General features: G+C 43.9%; 1 protein-coding gene across 2 annotated transcripts in view; it reads left to right on the top strand.

Moving 5' to 3' along the window:
* Nucleotides 1-23,864, top strand: part of LOC125940130 (uncharacterized) — a 51,372-nt gene that overhangs the window by 13,671 nt on the left and 13,837 nt on the right. For both annotated transcript variants that reach the window (XM_049655842.1, XM_049655843.1), the window contains 5 exons: nucleotides 4,353-4,412; nucleotides 7,965-8,086; nucleotides 13,225-13,283; nucleotides 16,384-16,492; nucleotides 23,365-23,430. In XM_049655842.1, coding sequence (XP_049511799.1) covers nucleotides 4,353-4,412; nucleotides 7,965-8,086; nucleotides 13,225-13,283; nucleotides 16,384-16,492; nucleotides 23,365-23,430 — 416 coding nt within the window. The remainder of the gene's footprint in view (nucleotides 1-4,352; nucleotides 4,413-7,964; nucleotides 8,087-13,224; nucleotides 13,284-16,383; nucleotides 16,493-23,364; nucleotides 23,431-23,864) is intronic.

Here is a 23,864-nt window from a genome sequence, read left to right as displayed (position 1 = left end):
CCCCATGTCGTGCCTGCTATGCGGCGAAGAACATTTATTGTTGAGTTTATTTGTTCTTCGAGTGCTTTAATGTGAGCATTGCAAGAAAGTTGTCTGTCTAGTATAACCCACAGAAATTTGTGTTGTTTTACTATGTCTAAACGTTGCCCCTTAAGGCACAGCTGAAAGTCTTTTAGGCATCCTCTGGTAAATGGTAGCACAGCCGTCTTACTGTAAGACAGCTCCATTCCTCTTTCTTTTAAGAATTTGTCCACAATGTTTAGGCCTTCCTGCAAAGTTGATTGAACAAGGCTAGCACATGAACCAGAGGCCCAAATACAAACATCATCCGCATATATAGAGTAGTGTAGTGCAGGTGGAAGTCTCCGTGGTAAATCCGCCATTACACAATTAAAGAGAAACGGGCTTAAGACACTGCCTTGTGGGACTCCTTGAATAAGATTATGAGAGGAACTTTTTCCTTCGCTTGTTTGAATAAATATTGATCTGCCATTCAAGAAGTTGGATATCCACCGTAGCGTCCTTCCAGAGACTCCCAGTTCTAGCAGACCACACAATATATGAGCATGACTGACTGTGTCGAAGGCTCGCTTAATGTCTAAAAAAACCGCTATTGTGACATTTCCCTTAGCTCGTTCATGTTCAACATAGGTGACGATATCCAAAATTGCATCCATGGTGCATCGCCGCCTTCGAAATCCTGTCATGTGATCTGGAAGTACTTCTGTTTGCTCACACCACCATTGCAGCCTAGTGTCAATCATTTTCTCCATGACCTTGCACAGACAGCTCGTCAGGCTCACAGGACGAAAAGACTCAAGAGATAAAGGAGTTTTACCAGGCTTCAATATAGGTATCACACGTGCTGTTTTCCAAGAGTCAGGGACATACTCCTTTTTCCACAAGTCATTCAGTAACTGCAAAAGTGCCAATCGACCATTAGGTCCCATGTTTTGCAACATACTGTATGTAATGGAATCTGGACCTGCAGCAGTCTTTGTCTTACAAGACGCAAGTGCACATTTTAGCTCAATCATAGAGAATTCATAGTCTAATTGCACATGCTGTGACTGAAAACACGCAAAAATTTTTTGTTTTGCCATTTTAACTGAATTTTGAAACTCAGGAAAAGTAATAGAAATGCTTGTTCTAGTTATAATCTTGCAGAATTCTTCAGCAATCTCTAATTCTGAAGTATCCCTGGCTATTGAGAGAGCACGAAATGGTTGTGTTTGAACAGCAGGGCCGCTTAATACACGAATAGTCATCCATATTCGAGGAACTGGCGTCAGGGGAGACAACGTATTGCAATATTCACGCCATCTTTTTTCCCTAATTTTTGTAGTCGTCTTCGCATGACTGAGTGGACTTGCTGCGAATTTCTATACGCTTCTATATTTCCACTGCGGCGGTAAGCTCTTTCTGCTCTTCTTCTTATAGCTCTCAAGTGTTCATATTCTCCATCAACTGATGTGTATTCATCAGGAATGGGCACTTGTTTCGTACACAATTTCATTGTTTCTTGTATAACTGATGTGAGTGTCTCTACGTCAGTTTCACGATCTACTCGACTGGATAAGTGTTGACGAAAGAGCTGCCAATTTGTTATATCCACGTATCTTCGTTTCGCAGTGCTTTTTAACCGTGGATGTGATATAAGAATTGGGAAGTGATCACTTCCACGTGTTTCTGCGTCTGTTGTCCGCCCAGTATCGGTAACAAGATCATTAGAGCATAGTGTTACGTCTATACAACTGGCATAGCGATATCCACGCATAAATGTCACAGATCCATCATTCAATACTGACAGATTGCATATTTCCGCGGCGCATTGAACGATATTCCCACGTGCATCACAGTGGTTACTCCCCCATGTTACGTTGTGTGCGTTAAAGTCACCACATATGAAAATATTTGATCTTGTGATGCTAAAAATATGAATCAAATCATCAGTCGTAATACGTCTCGATGCTTGCAGGTATATGCTTACGATTGTTATACATTTTTTAGCGAGATATACTTTGCAGGCAACATATTCAGGAAAATCCGAACTGCTTGATTGAATAAGGTGAGAGGGCAAATCTTTTCGAACGCAGAGCATTGTTCTACTGTTTCCCGATGGACGAGACGATTTATATATTATGTAATTAGAGATACGAAAATCATCCCGTACACCAGCCTCTTGTATGCACAATACAGGGAAGCTGTATTGTGCAACTAACTTGCGAAAATCAGCAGATTTGGATCGAAGGCTATTAGCGTTCCACTGAAATATTACGACATTTTCGTAACGACTATTCATAATTGCCATCCGGTAGCACTGATGTGGATAGTTGATTCATTAATGGCTCCATAGACAACAGTGCCTTTACCTCTGGAAGCTTGTTCGCCTGAGGTAGAGCTTTGACAATTGCTCTAATTGCAGCAAGCAGCATAGGTAGAATCATCTGTCCAACACTGAGTGACGCGGTGTTATCCTGGAATGTCGATCTTCCGGCCGCCGTTTGCGATGATCGCTGAGGGGTGTTCTGAGAGGATCGCTGAGGAGTGCCCTGAGAGGATCGCTGAGGTTGTCCAAGCTTAGGTCGCTGATATTGTTGTGACGTGTGGTCTTCAGTGGCGGTAGCGGAATGATGACTCCGCTGTCTCTGGGACTCTTGCCCAGCTGATTGCTTTAATGCCGACGCATACGATGGTTGTTTTGATTTCTGTTCAGTTGCTGTAAACTGACGATTTTTCGCTGGGCTTACTGCATCAAGATTCGGAAGAGGCTCCTTGTGTCGTGGTTGCTTCCCATGAATTAGTTCATGTTTGCGTAGCATGGATGCGGCCTTATTCTGTGGACATCCTGAGAAGGAAGCCGTATGGTTACCCGCACAATTTGCACATTTAGGCTGTCGTACAGACTTGCATTCAGTGTGCTCATGGTTCTCGGAGCAGATTTTACATCGACGTGATCCGCGACAGTTTTTTGCCAGGTGTCCAAACCTCTGACAATTATAACACCTCAACGCAGGACCAAGGTACTCTTCCACCGGATGGCTGGCGAAACCCAAGTGGATTCTCTGAGGCATAGGCTTGTCATCTCTGAAGTGAAGGATTACACTGTATAAAGAGCGGGATTTAACTGTACCATCCTCCAGACGATAGTATCTTGCTTGGCGGCGGACTGATATTACTCCAAAATCTTTCAAAAACTCGAGCAGTTGTCCTTCAGTGTATTGATGTGGTACATGACGAATCTTCCCGACATTTCGAGTGTACGAAGCCGGGATGTAGGGCTTAACTTGTAGTCCTGCTACTTCCTGTAGTAAAAGCAGGTTTTTCGCCGATGCCACTGAGGCAACAGACACTGAGAAACTGCCGTCTCTGTTTACTCGGAACGACTGCACTTTTTCCTTTGCCGCCGACACAATTTCTGAGGAAACACGATTTGGATTCACTTGCCAAAAATTGTGTCCTTCTTCTGACGGTCGGAATACCACTGGGATTCCTTCACTTCTTTTCTTTTTGTAGGTCACAGATGTGAAAGGTGCTTCATCACACTCAATGTCTTCATAATCGCTTAGGTCATAGTTTGAAGTATTGTCGTTATCTTGATTGTGAGTTTCCTCAAGACGAGGTCTCTTGCTCTCACCTTCGCTGGGTTCCACCATGGTCACCGGAGGCGGGCCATCAGCACTTTGATGTTCAAGGACTAGCCGTGCTGGCCTGATGATATCATTCGCATGATGCACGTTGGCAGAATCTTGGACGCGCTCCTGCGTTGCACTCATGTGCCTCAAAACACGCTGGCGGTCATAGGGCTCGTGCCGCCGTTCTCGGCTGCCTACCGCCGTAGCGGTTGGAGACACTCCGGCGGAGAAGGTAGTGAAGGCTTCGTACCTGGTTCCAATGGGCTCGTAGGTCGCTACACTTCTTCTCACTCAATTTCTGAGTAATGAAGTCCAGGCACAATGTAAACAAATAGTACAACTGAAGTAAAAGGCGAGCAGCAAATAACAGGGCCAGCGCCTCGGAGAACTTCTTCTTCCTCCGATAATTTACATACTTCTGCAGGAAGGGCGCCTTTAGTGATGCTCAGCTGCACAGGACATCAACTTCCGCAGTGTTGGTATTCCACAAGAAAGACTACTTCACAAAAAATAAATAAAAGATAGACATGAAACATGGCCTAAATGCAGGGTGAAGGGTTGATAGGGGAATGGACAACATATTGTTAAAACGCGTGAAACAGTCGGCGAAGGCCACTTATTTGACATATTGGCTCAGCTCTACTGAGTGCAGGTTACTGTTTATGGTCATGCATTGTAAAGAACGGAATTATAATAACATATATTTACTTATTTCAGGTGCAAAATTACTTAAAGAAGCATTCAATATTCATAAAAATCATCATCTCAAGTGTTAGGGTAAGTTTGATAAAAGTGATATAAATATCTGTTTGAGAGTTGCATTGCCAATAATATAACGTGTACGCAGGAAAAAATACGAAGGAGAACGAAAAGTAACAAAAATTGTTTTCATTTATTACGACAGTACTTAAATCGATTGCTCCCGCGCTTCATCTATTGTTCACTGCTTTTCAGCAACGCTTTCAAACTTAGGACCTTCAGAGATTGAATCGTTTTTTCTAACTGAAGGGGTCCTGAAACACTCTTCCGCCTCATCATACAATGTTCTCACTAATAAAGGATGTCATCTTAGAAATATCCTGCTACAAATACACTTCGGATCTGTCGAATATAAGTGGAGTTGGAGATAGTTATCACACCGATGCGCTGCTTTCACTCGTTTTCGTCTGCACTGGCACCCTGGTACTACATGCACAAAATGACATGAGGGCAAGGTCCCAGTCGAAAATTGCGCCTTTTGTTTTAACGAGAAGCTGTCTTTGCCTGCCATTCCATAGTTTCACCTGGGTCGGTCGGTCGCTGGTCGGATTCTCACCGAGTAGATTCGTATTAACTTAAAAAGTTTGCGTAGCGCGCACTAGCGGCGCAAAGCTAAAGAAACAGTGGAGCTGATCGGCAATTAGCACTACCAAGTGATGCCCAGCATTTTCCAGAATTAATTGATTATTGGTGGTTTATTTATTAGCTATTGATTGGCTATCGCAAGGTATTGGCCACGTATTTGGGCTAGGCTAAGCACTGCCAAGTCATCCCCAGCATTTTGCGGAATTTACTGATTATTGTTTGATTAGCTATTGATTAGCTATCGCATAATACTGCGGTGTGGCAAGGTATTCGCCACGTATTTGGGCTAGGCTTAAACACCTTCGCTAGTTCACAGTTGTATGTACCATTGCGCTTGGAGCCTTTCTGCACTACCGCCAGGATCGGCCCGCATTTTCTTTTTGCTCTACTCGGACTAACGGTCGGCCTAAACAGCTCCGCGAATAAAAAAAAAAAGAAGAAGAAGAGCGTCCCGCGGTGCGATTCGAACCTCAGCCTGAATTACCTTAGGTAATACCGTGGTTGTGGTAAACATTTTTATTAGGTATTCAAAAACAATCGTATTTGAAAATACCTCAAATTTTTTTATACTTCCAGAGTCCTTGTCTTATATAAATGGTTGAACATAAAATTACGGGGAATGCTTAGAACTTTCTAAGAATGTGACGGCGAAAGCATAGTTGGAACCACAGCGATGAGGAATGAAGCTCTGGGCCCACGCGGCGACGTATACAAGGCGCGCGAGCGCGCGGCCGCCGTTTCCAGAACGTCCTACGAGCGCCGCCGCTGACATATCACTCCTCCTCCGCAGCGCCACCACCGTGCTTGCCCTCCAAGCCCCTACTACGCTGGTGCTTATATTTCACTCCTCCTCCCCAGCGCTACCGTTGCCCTTTCCCTTCTTCTCCATAGCGCCACTTTTGCCCTTTCCTAGCGCGATTGGAAGTATGGGAACGCTAGCACAGTATTGCATTTGCAAACGTTAGCGCTGGCGCCATTACTTCTTTCCAGATTCCATGCACCGCCTCATAAGCACTGCAGCACAAAAGTCGTCTATGTTGCATTATTGCTGCATTCCGCTTCCCCTTTATTTTTAGCGGCGTAAGAGCCAGCTGTGGAAGAATACTACGAACGCGCGAGCAGTAGCACGAGCGCGAGGCGAGCTCGCTCACTTTTTCTGTACCTCACAGCGACGTTGAAACACATAGATCTAAGGCTTCCGCCTTAATAAATGATGACAAATGCAGCATATCACGTCGTTTATTGTTTCAGAAAGGCAGAATTCTGCTATATTTTTGCTAGCTCGGAACAGGAGTGTTGAAGTTATTTGCTGCGCCTGATTTCTTGACTAGCGTATTTCATCTAATCAACTTATATACCGCCTACATCATAAGACTTTTAGTTGTATTGTCGACACTTGCGCATCTGTATGTAAATTTAGCGCACTGATTGTCAAGTTCAGCAACAAGTATCTCCGAACACAAGCGTTCTAAATGTTTTCAACCAATAGATTTGTGTCCGCACTTGGTTGTGCTCAAGCACCAAATATAGAAATGTACGCCCTATAACAGCATACATTTACACACACCATGCACAGTGGTATAAAAATGTAAGAATGCCTGAAGAGAAATGTTTCTGGTCTAGTAAAAATAAATGGCTGAAGGCGCATTACTTTCACTGGAACATTGTACCCCAATAATGCGAATGATATAACAGGTAAATAACAAAGTTTAATTTGTTTATTTATTGACTGGGAGAGTACGAGAAACTTGTGTCAGTCGAAAGTGCGTAAACCAGCAGAGGAAGCAGAATTTACCAAACCAGCATAGCTTTTCAAAGGAGTATCAATGTTTGATTCTTAAGTTTCAGATAAAAACTGGCTGAATTGCAGCTCTACCTTGCACAAAGAATAATAGTAACAATTACGAGAACAATTGTTCCATGTGAAAGGGCTGTGATGACCCGAAAGGTCATCCGAACAAAAAACATATCGTCATGTTGTAGTGATATGGACGAATCGGACAGTAACTGTCGGTCAACAGTAACTGTGACCTCCTTTTTATTGAGAGAATCTGTGCTCAGAAAAGCAAGTGACACTCAAAGCACGGCAGTGGCGGGCACAGTTGGCGATCATTGAAATGTGATCTGCTGGTCAGCCGCGTCGGCTTAATTACCTCACCATGGTACACACCAACCTAATTCCTGGAGCTCACGTACGTTCTAGAGTGTACACCACTTCCACGTGGTGCATGCAATCTAATTACAGGCAAAATTGTTTCGCTTCAATACTAGCAGCAAAAATCGAGAAAGTTCCGACCCATGAAGGTGCCTATAGCACCGAGAGGTAACATTCTGACAGAGATAGCCCCTTCAATCACTTAGACATTTGTTTGCGCAACGTATTCTTGCCATCTCTGTGGAGCGGTGGTAAGCAATATACCACGAACGTAAATCTTAGTGGATATTGAACATTTTGCTTCCGTAAAGCATCTTCATTTTATTTCTCGGTGAAACCTACCGCTACAGACAATCGTTTGATGAAGGTACTACCATGTTTGACGTGATGGTTCACGTGGGGGGCTTAGGTAGCCATTGCAAAATTATATTTCCTTTCTCGCAATCCTTACCACCAATGATTAACTGGAGCATGTAATTCGAACGCGTGATTCGATTCATTTTGTAAAGAAACGTAACATAAGTGATGGTGCAATATTTATATATGTATTTACTCTGTATGATGACTTACCATAAAATGCCCAAATCATCATTCTACCCCTTCACTTAGTTCTTATGGAGTCTCCAAGGATCTGAAAGTATGTTAATTTCATACATTTATCAACACTCGACCGCAATTCGTGACTGAAGGGGATAGGCCAGTTAAAGACGTTCGCCGACAAACATAAACAATTTATACGCGTATGAATATTGAGGTTCCACCAAGACAGTTGTAGAATAGTGGAAATGTGGCATTTCTGAAACTTTTGCGGAAACTGAACATTTTTCTAGAAATATCCACTTTCGGTCAAGCACGGCAGTGTGGTCGACGCCCGGAGAACTTTGCGGAGCGTCGAAAACTATGGAAAATCTCTACATAAATCTAATAACACTGTATTTTACCACTTCACTGGGTGAGTTGACCATACTAACATTCTAAGCGAAGCTTTGTTCGCCTTTTTCACGGGGTTTGGTGTTCCTTGTCGCTGGCACACGGAATATAGTGTGAATATACATAGGCAACTTGGGACACTGGATATATTCTGGATGATTGCTTGCCAAGTAAATAAATTGGGTCACTGCATATATGTCCGAATACACAACTTGCTGCTGGCGGCTGTCCGGCCTAGTAGAGAACTTGGATCACTGGGTATGATACCGTTGGGTATGCACCCGAATAGACAATTTTGCCACTCGGTTGTACCACTGATTATGCGTCCATTCTCGGCCAATCGCCCTAAGTGAATAGGGGACTTTGAGCCAAGGATTATTCAAGCGTTAAACGTAATTGAATACTTGTGCCCTACTTCTTTGTGTATACACTACTTATGGAAAGTCTTCCCTCAACGAGCATGATACATCAGCTTCCTGCTCTTGAAGAAGACCGTCAAGCGTCTACAGCTGACGAGGATGTTCTCGTCTTATTCACTTTTGCTGCTCCCTCTATGATGGAAACATCTAACTTACAGGGTTCCTCTACATCGCGATGCTCAATGCATGATAAAATTTTAGAATATTACAGAGACAGCTACTTGTTTACTTGCATTAAACGAAACTTTCTTTGCGAACCCCCCTGTGCCTCCTTTGCTGACCGTGGCTGCCGCCAGCTGCTGCTGCTGCTTCTCGTGCGTTCTCGCCGAATAGCTCACACTGGGCGGCGAGACGGCGTCACCATCTAGGAGCGATGGTTTTGGCCGCAACAGAGAAAGGTAAAAAGGGCAAGCCGGCCTACGCATGTGTGGTTGTTGCCCGCCGGTGGTGAGGGCGAGCGGACTGCGAGGCGAAGAACCACGATGAAACGAGAGAGAGGGCACCGGAGGAGATGGCCTCACGTTGCGCATGCTTTGCGCTACCTGGGGTGCTATGCAGGATGCGCCGACTTTCTCGTTCGCACGAGCTTTACCCGAGTTTCCTCGATGGCAGTCAGTGAACGGAGATAGCAAGGAACGTGCGAAAACAGCAGGCAAAAAGAAATGCTGAGATCAAGCCGCGTATGACAACATCAGCGCACCCTGCGCGGCACAGTGCTTCCGCGCTTCAAGCACAGAAGACTGCCCATGTCAAGGCAACATGTGCATGGAACGGAGAGGAGGCAAAGCACACGCCTCTCCACGAGGTGGTTGCTAGGCAACGCGTGGAGACTTCATCGCCAGGAGAAGTTTTTGTTTGCACTACGCGGCGCAACCAAGAGCCTAAACAGCTCCGCTGTTAGAAATTCCCAGTTTCCACTGCCATCGAACCCGGGTCCCCTGCGCGGGAGTGTGCTACTCTACCACTGATGCACACCTGCGCTTGCTAGCTTGTAGCGGAAAAATGCCCTAAATGATGATGATGATGATGATGATGATACAGGCGTTCTAACGTGCCAGGAGGCACGTGATGTGATATGGGTGCCGCGTAGCGTCGATACGTTCACACTTTGCTTTGTAGTCGCATATTATTGTACCAGGTGGCGCGCCATGTAACAGTTGTTCAGGCAGCGGCTGAACTAGGGAGATAGAGAAGTCTTGAGAAAGAAAAGGAAGGTAAGGAGATGCATACAAAAATACGAGAACGAAAACCTGCACAGTATGCCTTATTAAATCAGGCTGGCTAGGAGACTATATCTCACCGCACCGTTTCAAACGGGGTGAATATAACTCACCGTCATCATCCTTAACACGATGTCCCTTTTTCACGCGATGTGAGATGCGCGCAGCGTAGCGTCGATACGTGCGAACTTCGTATTGCAGTTACATAATATTACGCCATATGGCACGCCATACAGCAGTTGCATAGGTACTGGTACAAGGGAGATAGAGAAGGTGTGAGGAAGAAAAAGAAGATTAAGGAGATTAAAATCATGTATTGCATAACTGAATACATCAAGCAGGTTAGGTGACTGCTTGTCACCACCCCGTAAGAACAGGAATGACAATAAATCATCCTCATCATCATTAGCATGATATCGTGCCACTTGTGACAACTTGACTTGCAAGCCGCGTAAAAATTCCAGCGAGTGTATCGACATGTAGCAGTTGCATGCAGCTAGACTTGGTTAACTCAAGCAGGCTATCTGATATTTTGGCACTGCCTCGTTTCAAAGGGGATGCAAATAAGTGAGCATCATCATCATCATCATCATAATCAAAAGCATTGCATCGCCCCACGCGTCAAGGGATTTCACATGTGCGCTGTGTAGTCTCAATACCTGTGTTTACTCTTCACTACACGATACGGCACCGCAGGGTACGATCCCTCTAATTCGTGCTGCCAAAAATGGAGCTCCTATGGAGAGAGAGAGCTAATTTATTGGAAGGAAGGCAAAGAGGTCAGCCTGAGCTAGCTTGCTCTAGCCAGCTACTCTGCTCAAGGGGCGGGGGGAACTGGGACCTAAAGGATGGATGAGTGGTGATGATGACATAGAAGAAGGATGCACAACGATAAAGGCAAGTTCAGCATCCTCATGCTATGATCAAAGTCCAAAAACGTCATTCGAAAATGTCATCTACCTTCACGAGCATGAATGGAGTCACGAATCCAGTTCAAAGTTCACAAAAAGGCGCAACGAAGAAGCTTGTGTGTGGGATTCTCCTGCGTGAGCAGCACAGGTGCCAAAAAATCTCTTTAAATTATGTAAAGAGCTTAGGCTGTGACTGTGCTGCGAGTGCTGTGCAGGCCTGGGACTTTTGCAGTGGAGCTGTATATGTCTAGCTTCCCAAATATTTTTCAATGACCATACCTCAAAACTCCCACGCCCTCTAAGAGGAGGCAAAGCCAGCCAGTAAGGAATGTGCTGACACCTGTCGTAGCAAGAGGAATGATAGGAATCGGGCGCGAGTTGCAGAGGAGATCGTGCCTCGAGAGGCGGGCTTGACAGGAAGACAGGTGCCGCGGAGCGGTGAATGCGGCAAAGCGACGCAGGTACCACGCCAGTAAATTGGACGAACACAATGGTGCGTATGCGAAATTTCAGTGGCACTTTCTCGACAAACCTTTAGGATTTATTTGAGCGTGCGACGGACTTTGGTTCGAGAACGATTGGGTGGTGATTAGCAACGTTCGAGATGTCGCGAAGCGTGAAAGATATGCGGTTTTGACAGCTACCCTAGTTCATGACTTAGCCAGCTGCTCGGTTTGGCTGCGCCGAGGGAGCGCTAATGGCCGTTGACCACATCGATCATTTGGTGGTTACTAAGGTGGTTACTAAGAAGCCACCTGCTGTGTTTCTGCGCCTGCGAAAGAACCGAATAGGCAGTTATTATGTTAGTTATTAGAATAGAATAGGCAGTTATTATACGGAACCTCACGCTGAATGGCGACGGCAGAAATGTGCCTGGAGTGTCGTTATAATTTCTATCGCAATAATAGGATTGACAGTTGATGGAACGACGAAGGCGGTATGATGACGACGGCATGACGACAGTGGTATGACGACCATTATGTGACTGCAACGGCATGACGAGGCTCGGATAACGAAGTTATAATGACAATGCAACAACCGCGATGTCATCATGGGGACGTATGACAAGTATGCATGACAACGACATGCATGACATGACAAGAGCCGGATGACGAAGCTGCAGTGACGGTGATATAACGACCACAACGGTATCAGGATCCCGACCTAGTGGCCCAAGCTATTGAGAACTTCGGGCACTGGGTCGGTGTACAAGGGGTGACGACGGCGTCAACACTAGTGTCAGATCACGAAGCAGGAATGGCGATGATGGAATGACCACGACGGTGCGATCATGAGCACAGACCTAATGGCCCAAGCTAGCTAACTTAAGCCACGGGGTTTGTGTATGAAGCTATATAGATAGATCGAGAGAGATGTAGGCCTAAAACGGCTGATGTAAGCCAATATTGCTAATCGCATTAAAATATATGAGGGCACCACACATCACACATTCACAAGCAGACGGCCAGAGATTACAGATGATAGTCTATGCAATGCTTGACATAATTTCCAGCACTGATTCGTGAGCCTTTTATAGAGTCGAAGTACAAACGTGTGGAAACAAGATATCATTAGGCACAGTTCAGGCAAGATTAGGTAGTTGTAACTTGCCCAGAAACCCACAGAGACAAGTTTAGAAAGTTGTACATGCTAACAACACATGTTAAAGCATTTCGCTTGAGCAGTTATTACCGTATTTGCACGATTCTACCACGCCCTCCCATTCTAAAGCGCAGTTATAATACCGCCCAAATATAAAAAAAATACTTAGGTGCCGATTCTACCGCACGCATCAATTAAATAAACACGTGTCGACGCGTACAGTGTTGAAACAATTTTATTTACCATGCAAAGGCACACACACACGCACACAGCTGAATCTTAGTGGCTTAGTCGCTATCTGAGTCCGACAACAGCTTACTTTTCGCTGCCAACCGACCAGAGAAAGGTATCTTCAGTTCCATTTAATGCATTAGAAATGCTACACCTGTTGAAGGCTCGTGCAGCCATTGTCAGCGGGAGGGCATTCTGCGCATCATGGACCTACCTTGCGATGTCTCCGAGCCGTCGCGTTCTAGCTACCTTGCATGAATTTTTTAAGTATAGGTTTCGTTTTCGATTTTGAGTGGAATCAATTATATATACGATTGTTGTGGTATGGAATTGTTGTGATTGTGGAATCAGTTACGCATGCAAATTTTAACACACCTGTTATTTAACAAACGTGCACGTTAGGATAGTCCAAATACCGTATTGGCCTCGGACAATTGCCCCGTGAGTACTTCCCGCCACGATATTCTGAGAGTCACCACAACGTATAGTTTATTGCGGCTAATATCCTTTGTGTCCCACCAACTATGGGCATGGGTTACAAGTGCAACAACAGATATTTAGCAAGAGTTTCTGCATTCCTTGAAGTCAGGAAGCTTCGATAAAGTCTGTAGAAGTGCTTGAAATATTACGGTTTGCGTATACCAATTTCACATCTTCCTGAAACAACCTTCATATATTATATTGCACATTGGATTCAATTATTTTCAAATACAATTAGCAAACAATTAGGGAATGTGTACATGTCTAACGAAACTTACTCTTGTTTTTTGTTTTCAGGAGTACAAGATTATTCCACAGCCGCCCGTCCCATATACGCTTTACTGTCGGTCAAGGAGGTATGGAAGGGGATAATTTTAACAGATTATAAATATGTGCCGGGCGTTGCTTGCATTAGCGAAACTGCAACGTATTTTAGACGTTACCAGAGGGCGGAACAGAAAGGCATTTCGGTTGGGTTAGGTTTACGGACCAAAGCTTTTTAGCCAGTTTGCTTAGGGCTATACGCATGCATTTTGTTCTGGTTTGAACTTACCTTAGGCAGGAAAATGAAATAATTTGAAACTGTTTTACACAGACAACAACTATATCTATTCTTTTTAATGCGAAACATCCTTTGAGAGCTTCGCACCTTGAGTCTATCTATCTATCTATCTATCTATCTATCTATCTATGTATCTATCTATCTATCTATCTATCTATTTATCTATCTATCCATATATCTATCTCTATTCATTGTATATATCTGTATATCTAGTCTCCTACGTCGTCGGGCAGTCGTGGTAGTTTCTATAATTCCACATTTATCTAGACAAATATGGCTTAGAAGTGAGGCTTTAGGAGTGATGATGAACAGCGAATATCGCAGAAACCTCCGGTTTGCAGATGACAGTGCCCTATTCAGCAACAATGGCGACGAATTATAACACATGATTGAGGACCTTAACCGAGAAAGTGTAAGAATCGAGTTGAGGTTTAAAATCCACAAGACAATCGCAATATTCAATATCCTGGCAAGGGAGCAAGAATTCAGGATCGCCAGTCAGCCTGTAGAGTCGGTAAAGGAGTACATTTATCTAGGTCAATTATTCACAGGAGATCCTGATCATTCGGAGGAAACTTACAAAAGAACAAAATTGGATTGATGTGCATACGGCAGGCATTGCCAAAGCCTGACTGGGAGCTTACCACTGTCTTTGAAAAGAAAAGTGTACAATCATTGCACTCTACCTGTGCTAACACATGGTGTAGAAACTTGGAGGTTAACAAAGAAGCTCGAGAAGAAAGGCCGCATAAAGCGCGATGGAACGAAAAATGTTAGACCTAACGTTAAGAGACAGGAAGGGAACGGTGTGGATCAGAGAGCAAACAGGGAAAGCCGATATTCTAGTTCACACTAAGAGAAAGAAATAGAGGTGGGCAGGCCATGTAATGCATAGGACCTATACCCAGTGGACCATTAGCGTTACAGAATAGATACCAAGAGACGGGAAGAGCAATCGAGGACGGCAGCAAACAAGGTGGCATGATGAAGTTGGGAAATTTGTAGGTGCAAGTTGGAATCAGCTAGCAAAATACAGGGGTAATTGGAGATCGCAGGAAGAGGTCTTCGTCCTGCAGTGGACATAAATATAGGCTGATGATGATATCTAGATATAAATGACATGAAGTGCGTGCATGACCTGTCCGGAATCACATGACTTAAATTGCATTAAATGACTGACATGCGTGTCATGACATGAATGCCATAAATTGCATGCCAGGTAATGTTCATCATGACATGACATTAATGATAAGACATGATGTCATGTCCATGTCTTGTCGTGCATATCCTGATACATATCTTTTTAAGGAACCGACCACGACACCAACACCTCATTTCATTTGTGACAATCACGTCATGACTGGCATATCATGTCATTCATGCGATGCATATTAAGTTCTGCCATCACATTCTTGTCATGGATATTTGATAAATAACTTTTCCAAATTGGGCTTGACCTAAATGACAATCATGTCATGATGTGGATACCGTGACAAGCAGGTCTTGACGTGAATGTCATAAACCCGATGACGCGACAACAGTGAATTAAATGACATTACAACCATTACAAATCGCCATCCATCCTTGTATGTGGATGTGGCTGCCTTGACTGCTAGAGGTGCTGGCTGCGACCAAACAACGGATCTACAGGTCTACCAGTCATCTGTGCTCTCAGGCATCATGTATGCGCTAGCCGTCCTGAAAATACCACCTAGTTTGATGGCCCAACTGCAACGAGATCATCGCGTTGCCCTTCAACTAATGCTGAGATTACCTCGTGAGGCGCAATCTGTACATCCGTATAGCTCGCTACTAAATTGCAATCGCAATTGATGCTTCGCCTTTCGGGCGAAACTGTGGCTCATGTTTTAAAGACAGTGTGTTTCTGGGTTATTTACCCGCGCTTTTTCGTGCCGAGTATGGTTCAAGCCGCTTTAATGAGCTGATACCTGATAAAGTGCTGTCTAAAGACGTGCCCCGCTCCCACAGATAATCGTGGTATCGGTGTGCCCGGTGCAATCGGCGCCGGTTGTACCACCCTGCAGTACCTTTGGTACCACCGTGTAGGGGTGGTACCGTATGCACCATTTGTAAGAGGAACGTTCTTGAATTCTTCTGTCGTGACAGCTAGCCCTTTGAGACGCTGTCGTTGAGGCCCTACGCGCGTGGTCGTCGATGTAGACGCTGCGTGTTTGGGAGTCACAATAAATTCTATCTTTCATACAACCTCTTCTCACGCCCAAGTCACCCAGAAAGACATAATATTTCATCAAAGTCAGGTAGAAGTAGTATCATGTGTAGCGTTTTAGTGATTCTAAGTCATAACGCACCATATTTGTTTATTTTGGTCACAGGCATCTAAACTTGTCTGTGAGGTATGAGTTCGGGCATTTCCTCTATCGCAGTGAACCGTAGATTGTAGAATATAAAATTGTGCTTTTAAGACTGTGTTCCCTATAGCTAATTGCTGGTATTTTTTAGTGAATGGTGTTTTGTATTCACGTAATCTGTCATTCACTCTCGTATGAATATCTTGTCGAGGGTCGCCGAAACATTGTTTACTGCAGTTGCAGTAAACAGTGACTGTTACTTGCTGCGATAAGTTTCGTTTTCTGCATGCATACCTTATAGAGGAATTCTTCTGTTGCGAGATATACTCAAACAACGCCGCCCCTCCCCCCCCCCCCCCCTACAATCCTTTCGCAATATCATGTGTACTCGTGCCCTTACCGTGCAGAGTTCGGAAATTCTGTCCAGCGCTTTCCGATCACTCTGTCTTTGATGAAGCAAGCTGAACAACTTCAAAATTTCTGCCATAACGTACTGTGTATATAAATATCAACAACGACGAAAAAAATTTGCGCAGCTGCTGCTTTAAATATTTTTCCCTGCAGATTTTGAGACGAACGGAACGTTTTGTACCGAACATATAAGCGCTACAGTCATCAGACGCTTCCCTAAAAGTGAAGTGTATTGGGTGACTGTGAAGTCAACAGCTATGATGTGAGTTTCCAATGAAATTTTTCGCTGGACACATAAAAACATATACAGAAAGCGTGTTAACACACGGATTACCAATCTTCACATTGAATTGCCTTGTTTATTTGAATAAACCAATTCCTCTGTACAGCAATTAGGAGTCCCCGACTCCAGAATACGGGTACAAAATTTCAGGCGTGTTCGAAACTGACCCCTATACTGCTGGAAAAACAGAGAGAGAGAGAGAGCTCTAGTTCTACCATACGGAAAGAAACACAGGAAACCTTAAAGAATGCAGAGATTGCGCCGTCCGCAGCACGCCCGAAGTGGATGGACATGAGAGATGCACCCAGATTAGGAGCGCTCCACCGAGTGGTTGTTACCGAGTTTTTCATTGCACCAAGCTTTTCTTTTCTCATTCAATTCACAACACTGTGGTTTTGCATAAACCATGGGCATTGCTATGCCGTGGACGATGGAACAAACGTACTGCACGCTGCAAAACATGTGCACGCTGCAGAACACGGCACGCTGCCGAAAATGTGGACTAACATCGCAGGCACACGTTACTATCGTTTCTCCTTTACATTCAACTAAAGCTCGCTACTTATTCCTCAAAAGTCTTCAACAGCCGTGCCTCATTCCTCAACAGTCTTCAACATTTCTTTTTTCTCCAAATGCAAAGGCTAGCAGAAGGGTAAGGCCACCTCTGGTGGAGAGTAGGGCATTAGACTGTATTGTTTGTGTATTCGCGAGATTCTTTCACGCTCGCAAAACACTTTTATGTAGACACTACCTGACCAAGAATGACAATTCTGCTATCTGCTTCAGGTGACCACATTGGCTTTCACGAAGTGTTTGCGAGATAGCACACACACACACACACACACACACACATACACGCGTATATATATATATATATATATATATATCGCTTCTTCGAATTACGCCCGATTTCGCCGACTACATAGGCGAGGCAATTAGGTAAGGAACACCTTCGTTTTGAAAAGAAAATTCTGTTCGCAGAAGTTTTTAGATACAAAATTGACCAGCCGTACTCTTTTGATTGTCAGTTTTATACGGACAGAACAAACTATGACTGAAAAAGACATCCGATGTGCATAAACGAACCACCACTTATTTTCAAACCGCGTACTGTGCCAACTATCTATATTTATTTATTTTCATACATTAGAGTAATGACCAATAAAGAAAAACAACAGTGGTTGATCTCACGGACATATGGGAAATCAGTGATTTTGCAGTGAAGTTTCTTTGACGTTTAGAAAAATTATAAAGGAAACGTTGAACAAACGCATTTCGGAGGATATAGATATTTGTGCAAAACGACACACAATAAAGAGAATAGAGCAACTGTAACGACACCAATGCAGTAAAACGCTAACGTCAATGTATCTCGCTCACGCAAGTAGAATACGTTGATGAAATATTTCAATGCAGGGACAACGTCCATGGAACATGACACGAATAGACACGTAATTTATAAGACAGGAAGCTCTTGTACTTTTAATTTTCTTCATGCACAGCACTTTACTGCAATGAGTCAAAGAACACAGTTTATTTACGCTGCGTATCATCGGTAATGTTACTATTCGCAATCGGCGAAATAACATTAAGTTTTTATGGCCATTTCACACAGTTGCAGTGGCGTAGTTGCGTGACTGTGGGCAATGCGCCGAACAAACTCCTGCCGCGCAGATTTCTTAGTGCATTCTTCTAGTTATTGTTGTTTACTTGACACAAATGGGAGAAATTATGCGAGTAGAGAAAAAGAGACGTAACGAGAAGCGTTCATTGCCTCATTGCATCACACTTCTGACTTCTTTGATTGTGACGATCCTCACAGCGAATGACCACCCTGCGTCATTGTTCCGATTCCCGCTTGTGGATGAAATGCTGCACATGGTCCTCGCAGCTCAATTTCACCAGGCAGCTTGGCTATTATACGCCCCACTTAGAAATTTGCCCGAAAAAAGACTAAGGGACGCATTTATCTCATTGGGTTGGCGCTGCCGTATCTCTCAACACTTCATGCGCAAGAAGCGTTCTGAGAGTGAGCATCAAGTGGCTACAAACGTACAACAGCTAGGAAAGTTGTTTTTGTTGCTGATATGCTTCCTGAATTTGGCACAAGGTGACTCACCAGAAGAAAGCTCTCAAAATTCCTGACAAAGTATTCCTTTTTCTCGCATAGAGATTTGCGCGTTTAGCTCGCAATAAGCACCCATTTTTGTATCATTATGAGACAGCTGGTCCGCAAAACTCTCTCTTACTAAAGCACACGCAAACGTGCGATGATGTCGTGGGTGTGGGACGCATGGGCGAGAAATGCACACAAATGTTTTGTGTATGGCCTCGTCTGTGCCACTTCGCCCGTCGTGCTACGGTTAGTTCTACGCGGGATGCCGTTACACAGTTTTTTTTATTATAGGCTAGTCAGTGGGCACACTGGGTCCAACTTTCAGAAAATTCATTTAGTGTGAATGGCACAAGTGCCTTCTAAATATAAAAATACACAGCTGAATGCAGACATGTGAAATTTCTTGTAAACTATTTCTTAGTAACTCATTTGCTCATATCAGGCTAAAAACTGTAAGAGTTTTCCTGAAAATATTCGCGATTCTACAAAGGGTAATCAACTCTTAAATGACCACGTTCTGCATCACGCTTCGAGTATAACCAGAACATCGTTATCCAGCTTGATTCTTCTTTCGTGCTTCCGTCTTACGCAGTGCACGCATTGAGACAACTATGTTCATTTCACTAATTCCCCACGTGGCTTGCTATTTTGGCGGCCGCTTTTTAACGTATTTGTAGCCAGCATCCTCAGTTTACGGTACCTGCTTCTTCACTTCCAGCCTCTTGTTATGGCTGTGTATTTCAGCTCATAGCCATTCTATAGGAAGGACCAAGAATGGGCACATATCCAGTGGCCAAGTTGTTTAGTCAGCAGGACCGCAAGAAATCCGCAGGCAGAAGCCGGTATTCGGAAAATGAGGGTAGAGCTTTCGGCTTAAAGCTTACGCACTAATCATATAAACGAAGTTCACGCAATGTGACTTGCTCACCACGTAGCGTTGGTACGTGCAAACTTTGTATTGCAGTTGCGTGGTATTCCACCAGGTGTCTCGATATGTTGCAGGTGCATGTAGCAGTTGCATCTCATTATTTCAAGCAGGCAAGGTGGCTACTTGTCACCGCCCCGTTTCAAAGAAAATGTCAATAATAATGACCATAATCATCAAGAGAATCGTATCGTGCCAACTGTCAAGAAATCTGACATGTGCACAGTGCAATCTCGATACACGTGCTTACTCTTCCGTACACGTTATGGTGTCTCCTCCCAAGGCACTGACCCCTGGTGAAGAAGCGAATCCTAGAACTACGCGCGCAGCTGCAACCACGCAACGTCGGGCTCTGCAGACCACAGCGCGGAGAGCAGCACAAGCCACCGCTCGCCTTCGACGTCGGCGGACAGTTCATTTCATTCTCGTGAAAATGGCGCACAGAGATTTCGCCACGAAGACCTTCTAGTGCAAGCTGCCAAAAATGGAGCTCCTATGGAGCTGCTCCTCGAGCTTACGCTGTGACTGTGCCGCGTGTGCCACGCTGGCCTGTGACTTTTCTTCCATCTCGCAAACTCTTCAGCTGGCTTCCGTGTCTTTTATTCTTGAATGACTCTCGTCCGCGTAACAATATCTTAAATTATGGGGTTTTAACGTGCACCTAAATTTAAGTACACGGGTGTTTTCGCATTTCGCCCCCATCAAAATGCGGCCGCCGTGGCCGGGATTCGATCCCGCTACCTCGTGCTCAGCAGCCCAACACTATAGCCACTGAGCAACCACGGTGGGTCGTTACAGTATCTTACCAGATGTTTCGTTTGTTAGCGTTCTCGTCAGATTTCCCATTTGAATTTGATATCCAAAATAAATACCTCGGCTACGAAATACCGTAATGGAAGCGTCCGCCAGAAGAGTTTTCTCTACCTGTAGTTGCTTAAAGCGCAAGGAATCCTTGGCAAAGGAGTTTTGCAATACATCTCTATGGCAACACAGTGACGAGTTCCTCGTTTTTGATGATCCTGACGCACGTTGCATGAAATATTAAAATCGCTCCAGTAAAAGTTGTTTCATTGGGGTATCATGCAAGAAGGGTATGTTTAGATCGTCATATCATGGCATTACGTTTATATGTTAAATTGCTTTCCTAGTTGTAGAAGTCAATCTGTTCAGTGAAATGGTGTAAAAAAGTTAAGTCGCATGACTACATTGAGTGCAATTTTGAGAGTTGTTTTATACATTCGGGATTCCAAAGAAGCGTAACTAGTATTTTAGAATGGTAGCACTAAAAGAAACGATACCACTTCAAGCTAAATCTTTTCGTGAGGAGGTTAAGAAGGCACTATATAAGGCCGAATGTGCGTTCTAGTTGCACTCATAGATCTGCGGTACATATCTGTTTGCATTCGGCGGTGCCAGGAAGTTCTGTCGGCGAAGAATTTTGTCACCAGAAAGCTCTCCTACTAAAGTAGTCAACATATCAACTAACTAAACCTGTTATCCTGAAGAGATAAATGCTAAAATATGTAACACCAGGAATACGTTTATTGCTACATACTCGTGATAAGGTCAATTATATCCGTAAAGCGCTTATTAGGGCCGTGGAACAATAAATAGTGGTGCCTATCCTTGTTTTAATGTGCGATCACTGGGGTTGAACTAGTAGCTGGTACTCTCATTTATGAATCTCGTCGAATTTCCCTTCCACCTGTGCTCTCTAGCTTCTAGAAGCACAGTCATGGCACGTCAGGGCGGCTGGCATTGCCATGACACACAGGTTGCTTCCAACATCTGAAAATGTTCTGGCACTCTTTACGGGGCCATTAGTAGTCATCGACTGCCTCAGTGAAGAACACTACCTCATGCCGCTCATACACTGGCCGACACCCTGCTAAAGAGCAAGTATTGTATTTGCGTGAGCGAGATACATTGACGATAGCACTTTACTGCATTTGTGTCGTTACAGTTGCTCTATTATCTTTATTGTGTGTCGTTTTGCACAAATATCTATATCCTCCGAAATGCGTTTGTTCAACGTTTACTTTATAATTTTTCTAAACGTCAAAGAAACTTCACTGCAATATGACTGATTCCCATATGTCCGTGAGATCAGCCACTGTTGTTTTTCTGTATTGGTCATTACTCTAATGTATGAAAATAAATAAATATAGATAGTTTTCAGAGTACGCGGTTTGAAAATAAGTGGTGGTTCGTTTATGCACATCGGATATCTTTTTCAGTCATAGTTTGTTCTGTCCGTATAAAACTGACAATCAAAAGAGTACGGCTGGTCAATTTTGTATCTGCTGCGAACAGAATTTTTTTTTCAAAACGAAGGTGCTCCTTACCTAATTGCCTCGCCTATGTAATTGGCGAAATCGGGCGTAATTCAAAGAAGCGATATATATATATATATATATATATATGCTATCTCGCAAACACTTCGTGAAAGCCAATGTGGTCACCTGAAGCAGATAGCAGAATTGTCAGTCTTGGTCAGGTAGTGTCTACATAAAAGTGTTTTGCGAGCGTTAAAGAATCTCGCGAATACACAGGCAATTACCCCGTGACTGGCCACCCGAGGCACTTTGCGTGTATTCGCTGCAGCAACTGAAAGCTGTTTCGGGAGTTTCTCATGCTGCTCTAAAATTTTCCATTGACATTTTCATGTAAATATAATAACTAAGAAGTTCTTTTATTGATTAAGAGTAATTATGTAATTACGCAAAATGCAGGACATAATGTGCGAATGTCCAAGCGACGGCAAACAACATTCCCATTTCTGTCCAGCTACGTGGCATTTGCATATTTGAAATCTTGTTGCCTGATAGTTTGGGCATCCTGATGGACCTAATAAGCCGACTTGAGTACAGTAATCTATGGTTACCGGGTGTCAATGCAGCCAAAGCACCAAAGTTTACACACAAAGCATTGCGACATACTGTTCATACCGACTTCAGCTTGCAGTGTCAAATTATAAAGATTGCTTAAACCGGGAACAGCATGTTAACTTTTATCCCCCTATATGTTTTCATTTCCCTGAAAATTTAATAAAATGCGGTTTACGTTGTCGGTCGCTTCAGAAAGGAAATGCAGGCAGTGTGTGACGTTTTGAGCACTTTATAACACGTGTACGAAATGCTTCCACGATCATCGTTCGCAAATATGGCAGCGCCGTGCACTCCGAGTAAGCCACAAATGAAATCTCCGGGCTTCACCGGTTCCTTCTTCGCACACCCTGACGCCACCAGTCACAAGGGTAAAAACGGTCTATTGGTCTTTCGACAAGGCCCGATGGCGCCAACGTAATGAGAGCCGGCTGTGTGTTTTCAGAAGAGAGGGTTGTTCGTATATTCGTGCACCCAGTGATATTTCTGTTACGCTTACAATTACTCGGCGTCACGCAGAGTACGCTAGAGGCGGGCAATCGAGTAACTTTTCCTCCGGTACGTCACTTTGTCACGGAGCTCTCGCAACACTGATGAGTATTGGCTATAGTTTGCGCGGTGAGGAAGAGAGCTTGCCTGTGGAAAGGGTAGAGAACGAAAACCACCGTCACTGTGTAGTGATTTATCAAACGCGTGTAACTTTACTATTAGGGCAGCGTTGTACAAATTGGTGCGGATGTAGGTATATTGTAGACCACCGGTAAACCAAAAAAATCAGTTTCCGATTTCGGAATTGTTCCAGGTGCCATTGAACAATTTACGCAGTACCCCGAACTATGGGACTTTTTTCATTAATTCCATTAAATGCTAATTTTTATGCCATGTTCTCTTTCGGCACATTTACTTGAATGCTTTTTCTACACAGATGTGGCTCGGAACACTTCGTAAGTTTTACTCCGAAAGACATCAACAAAATGAAGCAGGCATTCTCGTAAGTTTTACTTTTTTTCTGAGGTATTCAAACATGAAAGCGTGTTCTCGATAAAACTAGAGAAACAATTTACAGGAACGGAGGCTCCATTTGGTGTTTCCTTTATATATTAGTCTTCAGCAATGTATATTATTTCTTAGCGAGAAAACCTTCATTGCTTCGCAAGAAATCCTCTTATACTAAGAGTTATTCTGTCTTAATAAAAATTTCATTTGAGTTGAGCGAAGATAGAGAGATCTTATTGACACGCGTACTTGTGTAACTTTTTCAGGTGACCCTTTCTCCTAGCCTAAACATTTAAATTTTATCGCTCAGCGCTCAACAATTCTGTATCGAAACCTTCGGGAATCTTGTCGCCGAATAAATCTGTGGTCTATGTTGTCGACTGAAGCTTCTGTAATAGGATTGCATGCACGACACGAATACTGTTGTTC

This window comes from Dermacentor silvarum, chromosome 9 (genome assembly GCF_013339745.2).
Source record: "Dermacentor silvarum isolate Dsil-2018 chromosome 9, BIME_Dsil_1.4, whole genome shotgun sequence".
Lineage (NCBI taxonomy): Eukaryota > Metazoa > Arthropoda > Arachnida > Ixodida > Ixodidae > Dermacentor > Dermacentor silvarum.
The sequence above is the reverse complement of the archived record's forward strand: the minus strand, read 5'-3'. Positions and strand labels throughout refer to the sequence as shown.